The following is an 11,455-nucleotide window of genomic DNA, read 5'->3' as shown; positions in this document are numbered from 1 at the left end:
AAAATGACCATGTCATCACAGTCAAGGAGCGCCAGCTACCCTCCGCAGGTTATTGCTACTGAGCTTACCGGTGTTCTTTCAGGGATCGATCTGCATTTTAACGCACTGCACTTAGTAAGCTTCAGCAGCATTACAAGGAATCTGCAAAAAATGGCCATCTGTCAAGAATAGGTCAAGTCTGACGCACTTTACAGCTCAGTAACACCTAGCGTAAAGCAGGAAAACTTGAATGCAACATGTCTGACACTGAGTGCCCCTACATAGGCAATATGAAGACTTCGGATACACCAAAATTCACCACAATTATGTCCAAAAATGCGAAGCTGAACGCAGTGCTGAATGACTGCAAGGAACAAAGAGGTTTTCTTTAGAACTGAAGTGCATACAAACTACATGTGAAACTATCAAGATGTCTGTGCGGTTTCTGCCAAATGCATACACCCGTGGCTGAACACAGAAATAGACTAGCACAGTTATTATTTGCTGCCGCAGAAGACTCTGCACCAGGTTGGAAACATCGATTTCTTACAGCCAAAGCGACCTATGACACTTGGTGCACTTGCCAATTGGTGCACTTGCGACTGGCATAGCCTGCTGGCAAAAAATTCAGCTGTTTGCTGTTGCAAATTAGTTCCAGTCAGCAACAGCTAGTTTTACTTTTCTGGATGCTGCTCGACTGCGCTGACTGCAGGCAGGAAACGTGCAAAAGGTATATCTGTGAACAGCAAAGTGTCAGCCGGGATCAGCTGACAAGGTCTGCAATATGCACTCCACTAATGGTGAGTACAGCGCTGTTGCCGTGCCTACTACAGTGTTGGGATGCATCTTTTTTTTTTAGTGGAGAGGTAAGCAGCTTTTGTATGTTCATCGTTGTGCAGAACAAATGCAACTGGGATCATGGCGCTTACTCGCTCAGATGGCAACACTTAAAAGTAAGGTGAATGCGCAATTTCAAGCAGAAAATGCTCATCTTAGTAGAGCTCCATGCCATTTCACTCAGTAGTGAGGTCAGGCCGGAAAGGGTGCTGGCAAACTAATCCAGAGGTCTGGCCCACTCACGATGCCCCCTGATGTCCCGCTGTTCGTAAACAGCGTGAGGTCTCTGCTTTTACCCTTTATAGCACAGTGGTTATGAAGCATTTATTTCGTAGGGGTGAGACAACTCCACTCCTTTTCTGTTCTCTCTTTCATGCCTCAGCTCCTGGAATACTCGCCAGAGGGAGAACAGCACATTCCTAGCAATAACATGAAAAATGACTGCTGCCGTCATGCTCCTCAAAATGGCGATGTTTTAAGCCTCCTACTTAATGAACAGAGTTTGTATTCCGCATGTCGCCAGTTTAGCAACCTACAGAGAACCTGTATTTGAGGTAGGCTCTGACAGTACTCGCTAAACGGAAATTGTGAATTTTGCTGTAAACTTTACTCTTCCTCTAGTAGAAGACCTTCGGAACACTACCTTTATGTTTTCATGATTATCTTCATGAAGCTGGGATGAAGAGCTTAGACCAAGGAACTTCAAATGGGGACTGAGAAAATCTGTTGCTCAGCATAGCAAAGTGCAGTGAAGATTGTGGGATAAAAAGAGCTCAAGCGAAAGGCATGGTTAAGGTGTGTTCAGTTTTTGGCTGGGCTCGGCCATATATTTCTTCTTACACTTGCACTTAGTTTACAATCAAGCCACTCTCCTTCACATCTGCTTAAGTTATGCTCGGGGCATGCTGCCACATTTTCACATTACTGTCACTGGTACCGTCCAGACTCGGAAATGTACACCAAGGTTGTGTGGGCCAACATATCTTCCCAATTGTCTCGCTGTGTGCACACTGTGATCAACACAGACTGCTCCTAACATTTCACACTTATGTGTAATTTTTTTCGTCCACAAGAAACATGCCGATTCCTGTAGCTGCGCTTCTCTTCTCATGTTTGGCATAACAAAGTATTTGTCTCTAATAGTCATGCAACTATAAAGCATGTACCGTATTTACTCACATAATGAATACACTTCTTTTGTCAAAAAACGGGGCTAGTTTGGCAGGTTTGTGTGTTAAGCATGGTAAAATTTATGCAGCAATCATTTTAAATTTTCCCAAATTTTGTTGTATAACTTGGAGGGTGCATTTGTTATGCGAGTGTATTTATTATGCAAATAAAATCTGCATGTGGTTGAGGGTAAATAAACCATTTTAGGTTATTGAAATCCGACATTACATCCTTTAACAGTGTACTCACTGCTAAGCTGAGCCAAAAAACTTGTAAGCATGTGTCATGCACAGCACGGTACTAACATCCAATTCTACTAGGGTGCATGCTGAAAGAAATATGTGTATCAAGCAAAACTTTCATTGTGCTGCGTATACAACCACCAGAAATCCTACATTCATTGTACCAAACGCAGTGATTTGGAAAACATATAAAACAATAAGGTTAGCCTTTCTACACCACTGCCCATGGCACTTTAAGGGAATACACAGGCTGAATGCCAGAACTTTCTTGAAGCTGAAGTTGAAAGAAGTATAGAAATTGCCGCATCAGTTCTATTAACTTTTGCTTTCTACTTGGGCACTTTACTGCTTCAGCACTTTGCACAGTTCTTAGCCAGATGCCTTAAAGGGAAAGTTTAATGACTTTTATCAAGCATATTTTTGTTGCGTCAAATGAAAGCCCCTTGCCCAAATACAGTAAAATCTCGTTACAAGAGACATTTGGTTATAAGAGACATTTGAAAGTGATTTGATTGGTTCTCCTATGTTTGCCATGTTAACGTCGCATAAAAAAGACACTGCTACAAGAGACACTCCATTACCAAGGACAACTTTTTTAGGTCCCTAGAGTAAATTCTTCACTATTTAGAATAGACACAACCCAGATACGCTCAAGCAATGTGGCCAACGTTGTACCAACTCGTATGCGCTGCACTTTTCATTCCCTTGGCCCAGTTCTGTTCCGTTCATCAGCTGGATGTCACACATCACATGGTTGCGATATTGTCTCACAGCACCGAAATTTCCTCCATTCTACTTCTATAACTGCAGTTGCACTCCTGCACAGACTGGAGTTGAATTTACATTGGGTTGGATTTTCGTCCCAGCTTCCGCCGATCCAGTTGCTTTGTACGCCGGTAGTCAAATCTGTCGAACTCCGGTGCTGCCGCCATGTTTACATGGGACAGTTCTGTTCGACGGCTCATCTGCTACAGCTTCACATCAGACACAAACTCAAATGTCTAAAAGTCATACTGAACTGGTCACATTAACAATTTCCTGTTAATGTGTGTGAATGTGTTTAAACGCACTTATATCCTGATGTGCAATAAACTGATCTAGTCCGACTCCTCAGTGTTTTTAGATTTTTTTGGTTACAAGAGACATCTTTCTCGAGTCCCTTGAGTGCCTCTTGTAATGAGGTTTTACTGTAAACGCATACCCAGTTGTGGCACAGAGAAACACAGCAGAACAATTTAAAGCCTAGTTTTTCCTTATGGCCGCCGCGGTGGCTCAGTGGTTGCGGCGTTCGGCTGCGGACCCGAAAGACGCAGGTCTGATCCCGGCTGCGGCGGTCGTATTTCGATGGAGGCGAAATTCTAGAGGCCCATGTACTGTGCGATGTCGGTGCACGTTAAAGAGGTCGAAATTTCCGAAGCCCTTCACTACGGCGCCTCTCATAGCCTGAGTCGCTTTGGGACGTTAAACCCCCATAAACCAAACTAAACCTAAACCAGTTTTTAAATATGGCAGTCGCATTTTCTCAAAGATAGACGGCGTCTGCAAACCCTGACATCGAGGACATCATATATAGTCAGTATAGTAACCCTATGCAATTCTATGGATACGACAACTGCTGCACTGCCTAGGCAATGACTAGTGGCAATAATAGTGCGACATTAACCAAGAAAATGAGAGCACTAAGGTGATTTAAAGAAACTATCAGTAAATAAAAATGGTCATATCTACCACAGCTAAGAGCAACCACTTTTGCCAGATGCTGCATTGCCTATGGCTGTGCCACTGTACATGTAGCAGTGACGTCGGTTGTGTGATTTCTTTTTCGAGAACATTTTAAAAGAGAATCAAGCAACAACAAAAGCAGGTGTCATTTTTTAAAAGGGTGAAAAGTAGGCTGCCTTAGGTTAACTGTTTGCATGACGCTAGGACATATTTGTACAATGCAGTACATTCACTTCAGGCGTCTACTATGTTAGACTCAACAAGCGAACATAGCGTGGAGTACTACCATCTGCTCACACCCAACTTTCTTTGCAAATTTTAAATGTAAAGTCCTGCCTAAGCTGCGAGTTCTTTCTCATTATTGCCACCATATGGTGAGATCTATCAGAATATGTCAATAATTTTATACTCGTCTCCGAAAGTACACCATTCAAAACTCTGCCATGAAGCCAGTACCAAGTGTCAAGAACTCTACAGTACAAGCAGGGCCGTCCTTTTCCAAGTTGGTTCAGAACAGGTGTAACAAGCTCTGGTGGACCCATTAACAACTGTCGCAAACATGACACAGTACATCTCGTAGCATCCAGCTCTTAATTGCTTTTTAGACATCTGTAAAAAAATGTGGGCCGTGCTTTTCCAACTAGGTCCCCTAGTTCCCCGTGATCCTTGGAATCCAGCAAAAGCTGACTTGTGCTTTAGCAGCAACATTCTCTTTTCTTGATGCTATTACTGTTACAGGCATCAATAAGAACAAATGCATGATGAGAATGTAATCAATTTAATCGTCTGAACTCTCTTGAAAGCTAGAACCTGGTAACGCATGAAATTCTGCCAATGCTAGCTTGCTTCCCCATCTGCACAAGTCAAGTGTAGCGGCTCTAGCAAAGTGTCCACACCCTTTCGTGGGGAAAAAAGTACATACTAGTTTATTTCGAAAGCAATATTGAAAGCAGTTGCAAAAAACGTCTTTAGTTTCGAATAACACCCAGTAAACATTCTGGGACCTTCTTGCTGGTGTGGCATAGGGCCATACGAGAATGAAAATGAGTGACAAGAGGACACCAAAGTTTTGTAGAAGCTTAACAGAGTTGATTTTTGGGCCAGTTGGTGATCCATAACTAGGAAGCATTATGTGCAGGTGAAACAAGGACACAGAATAAGACTAACGACAAGGACAAGCGCTCGTCCTTATAAATTTTCTCATTCCGTGTCCTCGTTCCACCTGTGCATATGCTTTATAGTTTTATGGGGCTGTGTCCAGACCGCGGGCACAGTCACCGCAGCTGGTACGGGAATGTTCACCTGGGCATCGTTAGAGATGATTGGTCGCTGCAAGGACACTGGGTCGAACAAGCGGCATTCTTCAAGTGAAGAGAATAATCAAGCACTACCCTGATGCTGAAACAGCCACCTTTGATTATAATGAAGGTACATTTGAAGTATGCGAGGCATATTTAAAAAATAAACAGATTTGTTCTATGAGTGTTGTGCTCCCCCCTGGGATATTGTAGTTTCCCTTCCTGAATTCATAGAATTAAAAATTTTTCACCACAGGAAATTAGCGACCTTATTCATGACAGGCAAGCAAGCCTGCTAGCCAGTCGTTTCACCAGATAACCTCTGTTAGAACCATGTGTGCTCAAAGCCCTTCTACCAGCAAAATCACTTGAGCTAAGGCATATCCCTCATGCCTAATTGCCACACTAGGCAGACTGTTAAAGGAAAAGCTTTTGATTCACATAACTTGAGTTCTGGTGTCTGTACCAGAAGGCATTGGGACTGGACTCTGGGGCATGCAAGGAATGTGCACAGCTTACAATATTGCCTTTATGTGTTTGTCTTCAAATGAAACAGCCACTATCAGAAGCAACTTGCTCGCTCTTTTCCCGCAAATAACCATGAACGATGATGGTCAACTCTGACAGAGTCCACATTTCCCGATGGGTTCCTTTACCTGTCCATCTCGGAATTGTTGTTGTCCGCACTGTCCGCAAAGCACGTGGCAAGGATGTGTGCACAATGGTCGTGCTCTTCGCGAAACTCATCGTGGCCACGAGCGGCAGCCAAGCTGGTGCGCAATGTGTCCTCCAGGTGAAGCTCGGGGCGGCGGCACTCTTCACGTGCAGTGGGGCACTCGCTCACCAAGGTGTCCAGGGTGGACAACAGGTGTTCACGGTGAGTGCCCTGCTCGTGGCGAAGCAACACAGCCAGCTGCTCCACAAAGCCCATCTTGATCAGCGTGTCTGCAAGGGCAAATGGCACACTTACTTGCCTCTTCTGCCCGCCTGCTTCAGGACTAACAGGAGGACATCACCATCATTGGCCAAACTATGTCGACCGCAAGACAAATGTGCCTCTCTTATCCCTTCTCACCTGCCCACCTCTCTCTGCCAGCCCCCCCAGCTACGTTTGCTTTCTCTCGAGATCCACTTCGTTACTCCAAGACACCTTTAGCCACCTGTTCGCCACATTATACGGCCTGTTCACGCTGATTTCCTCTTCTTTATCCCAGCTAGGGTACCATTAAATTGCATTAGCTCCCTAACCAACACTGCTCTCTTGCTGTCCCTTAGTGTTACCTCCATCAGCAAGCATCAAGCCCGAAATGCCAGACTTCCTCTCTGTGGCATCCACACGTCAATGAAAACTTCGACTCACTGAGCAGGGTGTCGTATTAGACACTCATTCCACAGCATTTAAATGCCTCTGACTGGCTCTAACGGTATATCCAGATGAAAATTCACGGCAACCTACCACAGTGCAGCAAACTACCACTGACTAATGCAGCTGTATACCTTGCCAAGCTCTTCGATAACACATACAGTTGCTAGCTGATTTGTCAATCTACTTGCAACAGAAGCCCCACAAACTTTGCTTGCTTGACTAGGCAAATGGTACAAATTTACTATACTGCCTAGGGCATATATTGTGCTATGTCACGTTGTGTTGGATTTTATGGCACATAAGCGGCCAAGGCTGTAATGGGCCAAGCACAGGTTTAGAAAGATCTATTTGTTGTGCTAAAGAAGCAGAACGATTCAAAGCTATAATTTATTTCAAATATTTCCTTCTTCAAGGGACCTAATTGCACACGAAGGATCTACAACTGCATTTTCTCTTAAAAGCAAGCTAGGGTTAAAAGGTTGACGTAAAACTCTGTGAAATGTTTTAAATGCAGGAATGCACTTAACGGCTGCACTTTTGCCTCTTTTTGTCTGTCCCGTGTCCATCTAGGCCATCCTGCAGGACCTGTGCATAAGTGTACCAGGTGCTGCTTAAGCAGGATTAGAAAGTTCTAGTTTCTCGTTTCATGAAAGTGTTAGTACACGACATCATCGATTTTAGCACTGCTACTGTGCAGGGGTTTAAATTATCGTCTACAATAATGACGTTTGTGAAGGTAGATACGCACGACATCCAAAAAGGGATTGTTGAAACGTTATGCAGCGGCAGTCAAAGGAGCTTCCAGCATATGCGCACAGGCGTTGCGCAGTATGTGACCATCCACACAAGAATCGCTGTGAAGGCACCAGATGGTGCCACGTGCCGGCAAGGTGGGCGCACACCTGCCGTGTCAAGACAAATCAATGCATGCACACTGGTAGTGTGAAAGTCTCTATCACCCGGCGCTGGAGATGGACTGACCATTTTGACTCGCGTCTGAAAATTTCACTTGTTCACTGTGCTGCTATGATGTAACACACCTTCCACAAGTACTGCTGCCGATCGCCCCCGCATCTGCATCTAGCCCCGGTGCTTAACGTTGCATTTGGATGACAATTCTCACACAGTGTTTGGAGGAAAGTCACATACAAACGAAAGCCACACAAATTGCATGTTCAAAAGCTGCCTCCTGAACACTTGCCTCTACTTTTCTCCTGCTGAGAGCACAGTGAGGAGAGCAGGAAGCATGCCTTGGTCTTCAGTTTCGACGAGTCCGACTGCAGCGCCCTCAACAGCACCGAGAAGCCGTCCGCTTTTTCGAATGCCAGGTACATGGGCAGGTTGTGGCGCACAAGGCCTGGTGGGGAAAAAAGCAGATAAGATGACAAAAAGCAAAGTGCAGCAAACACTCAATACTTGCACATAACCTGCCAAATAAATTCTTCATGCAGCAGTCTTGTAAGCTAACAGAAGCCAAAATACGACAGAAGAAAGTATGTGGCAGGAAAGGAGTATCATTACACATAACCGAGAAAAAAAAAAAATCTGTAATGTAAATGCAATGCGAACATTTAACAGCATCATTACAATGTTAAAAAAAAAAGATACTTCAGCAGGTTGGAATGAAAAACAAGATGAGCGCAAAAACAAACGAGCAGTATAGGACAAAATGCCAGGCAGGTAGGCATGAATTGTCTACCAATCATTGAAACAAAATCAATGAAATATAGTTGAACTTCGCTGATACATTTTAAAAATGCCGGGAAAAGCACATTATTTGAGAGAACGCATTGTCCAAAACCTCAAAGATTTTGGAAAAATATAAGTACTAAGGCATTTATTGACACCTTCACATCCTTCGCCTCCTTTGAAATGTGGCCGCCGGGGCCGGGTTTGAACCCGGGAGCTCTGGCTCAGTAGCCGAGTGCCCTACCCACTGAGCCACTACGGCAGGTATGCACATTCTTGAAATCGACAAGTCTTGTCCTGAGTTGGAAAAACTGGACTTGCATACCGCCAACCAAAAGATATAAATTACCCAGAAGATCAAAGTCAATTTCTTTTTCCCCACATAAAACATCACTCACACGACACGGCATAGAGTGCTTTCAGCAGGACAGCCTCTTCCTTTGCTGTGTCCACCAGCTCCAAAAGCCTCTTGAGGTGCTTTGCAGCTTCTCTCTGGCAGTAGGGGTTGTTCTGCACCAGCTCAGCAATGAGCTCACAAGTCTTGGACTGTACCGGACCGTTTGGAAAGTGGAGAAGCTGTTCAAGCACATCAAATCCACCAATCTTGTGGAAATCTGCATGAAAAAGGAAAACAAAAACACGATTGTAAAAATTTGCACAGTTAATTTGCATAGTTATGCCAAAAGCGAATAAGCTGTGCTAGCACATTGGGTTTTTTTTTTCGGTTCTAGTGTTTGGATCTATTGCTCATGGAAGGAAGTTGTTCAAATAGCGATAATGGGTTAATGCATACATGTGAGAAATTGGTCAGTCTCAACTTTACATTGACAGATTACTGGGAGCCCTCATATTACTCCTGGCGCAGTGGTGCAGCGATTAAGTGATACACTACTGCCTTGCGAGATCACCGCGAGATAAAGTGAACATACTAAACACTCATTCTGAAGGTCAGGTGTGCCTTTTTTATGTGAAGTTGGAAAAAAAAGTGAATTCTTAACGGCAAAAGTGGGGGAGAGGGTTCATTGTGCGAGTAAATGGGGTACTATACCACAGTTAATCTTTGCTCAAGAAGAGCAATAACATGATGCAAGTTAGGACCCACCATGCAATTGCCAAAACTCTGTCAATCAACCAATATCTTCTTGTCTTGCGTCCTTATTTGTATTATTCCACTCCTTCATACCACACACTTACATAATTGCAACTTTTGTTGCCTACACTTTGCACTCAATATCGTATCACTGCCCACCTGTTTTAAGAAATTTAGCACCCCCGTTTCTTTTTCTTATTTTTTGCAGCTGAGGTCCTATTTCAGTCTTTCGCTTTGAGACTTTCTCCTCCGTATGATCAGCTTGTAAGAAAATTTAGCGTATTAATGAAAGAGATTCTGAAGGGAAGCATCACAGATGAAATACACAAGGTGGTTTGATAGTTTTTACAAGCTGAAGCAACAAGCTGGACTGCAAGGCACACAACGATGGACGGCTTCAGATCAATTTCGACTCCCTACTTCTTCAGCATGTGCTGGAGCCTCAGTACAAGGGCACGTCTGTCTTCTGCCTCCATCTAAATGGAGCTACCACAGTCGAAGCCCATGAATTCAACCACTGCTCACAGTGACTTCATAAAGCTGTACGGAGAGTCACCTTTAGCACAGTCTATGGAACCAACGTATTCAGTGATGCTCTCGAGGGCTGACTCGAGAGTGCAGCATGACTCCTCGGTTGGTGCTTGTCCAGCAGCCTCACGTTCATGACTCAGTGTGTCCTGGATGACTTTCAGGTTCTTCTGCATCTCCTCTACAGGAGACAGCACCATGTTTGAGACCGCCTCTTCCAGCCATCTCCGCCTCTGGAAAAGGTCAGGCAATGAAAAACTTGCAAATTTTACTCAATCATACACATCGCAGAATCGTGGTTAGTACAGCAGGCAGAGAACAGGACACAATACACAGCCGTGGTAGTGTTCCTGCCAATAATGAAGTCTACACAGAAGTGTTGGCTGGCTTGCACCAAACAGGATGCACTGCCGTTGCAGTTGTGTTGAGCACAGTGAAGGTGCAGTGTATTATACACTTAGCAGCGCTCCTGCTTTCAGTACGTTATGTTAAACTTCAAATTTTATTTATTCAGTAATGGCCACAAGACGGCAAAATGTACAAAGCCCCCCTTAGCTATGCCGACAGGATAATGTAAGTCAGTGCTGTATGTAACGCACATGACAACGCCGCCATACTTATACTTACAAAGGTAAGTGCCTCATGCGAATGTCGCTCTAATGACAGTTAAACACGGATATGCAGTCTGTTATAAGTGCGTCGCATGAAGGCAAGCAGAATGCCCCGCAAGCGCATCTCATCGGATGCACTGTAATGCAGCAAAATGCAGCGTACATTTCTATGTGCATTCAGTTTGCTTACTTCAGACGTAAAACGCTAAAACCTGTGACGTGAAACTGGCTTCGAGCTGGTTCCAGTGTGAGTCGCTACTAGGCCGAGGAGTCTGTCTAGCGCTCTCGGATCATGCCAAGCGATTACGGTCACAATACGTGGCTTCTCACAGGTCAAGTTTGCATATCAAAGCATCAAAGTGAAAAACTGCGCTGCTTGTAGCCAGTTTGCCGTGAACACTTTGCTTCACCTAAACAGCGCAGTTTTCTATTCTGACAATGATCACGGCCCCAAAGCGGTTCACTGTAATTACCTCGGGATCCATCGAAGCGGAGGAAGCATTCGGTGCATCCTCGGCGGCTGCGTTCCGGACACAGAAATTGAGCAGAGCTGGAAGGGTTTTAGGGGTCCTGGGGTTGTCGTCTCCTCCACTCATGTTGTAGTCGGCCACGGAAGGATGATAGTTGATGAAGGGTAAGCAGCGGATAAGAGGCCTTCGACTGCCTCAAATAACTTGCTCTGCCAAGGCCTCGAAGCAACAAAATTTCCGGACTCTCCGCCGTTAGCTCACCGGGCTCACCGTGTACAGAAACAAAAAGCGAGCGATATCAACAATAGAAATGAGAACTAAAAAATTCTCTACAATAATAATGATGACGATGATGGTATGTCATAGTTAGCTGCCTATAGCACAGTTCTTGTGCTAAACAGTGTCGTCATTTCACTTTTTAAAAATTATTTGAAGTTGCATAATATTAAATAA

General features: G+C 44.4%; 1 protein-coding gene across 2 annotated transcripts in view; it reads right to left on the bottom strand.

Annotated features, from left to right (window-relative positions):
- The window catches only part of LOC144128442 (hsp70-binding protein 1-like), a 35,827-nt gene extending 24,477 nt beyond the window's left edge, over positions 1-11,350 (bottom strand). Inside the window, exons 1-6 of one of the 2 annotated variants that reach the window (XM_077661846.1) lie at positions 11,006-11,350; positions 9,950-10,154; positions 8,702-8,917; positions 7,816-7,971; positions 5,905-6,193; positions 16-141 (exon numbers count right to left, since the gene is read on the bottom strand). In XM_077661846.1, coding sequence (XP_077517972.1) covers positions 36-141; positions 5,905-6,193; positions 7,816-7,971; positions 8,702-8,917; positions 9,950-10,154; positions 11,006-11,128 — 1,095 coding nt within the window. In that variant the 5' untranslated portion in view covers positions 11,129-11,350 and the 3' untranslated portion in view covers positions 16-35. Of the gene's footprint in view, positions 1-15; positions 142-5,904; positions 6,194-7,815; positions 7,972-8,701; positions 8,918-9,949; positions 10,155-11,005 lie in introns of those variants that run through there. The other variant, XM_077661847.1, reaches the window with a different exon arrangement.
- Positions 11,351-11,455: the final 105 nt, after the last annotated feature.

This window comes from Amblyomma americanum, chromosome 4, assembly GCF_052857255.1.
Source record: "Amblyomma americanum isolate KBUSLIRL-KWMA chromosome 4, ASM5285725v1, whole genome shotgun sequence".
Classification (NCBI taxonomy): domain Eukaryota; kingdom Metazoa; phylum Arthropoda; class Arachnida; order Ixodida; family Ixodidae; genus Amblyomma; species Amblyomma americanum.
Note: the sequence above shows the minus strand (reverse complement) of the source record. Positions and strands in the feature narration are given on the sequence as shown.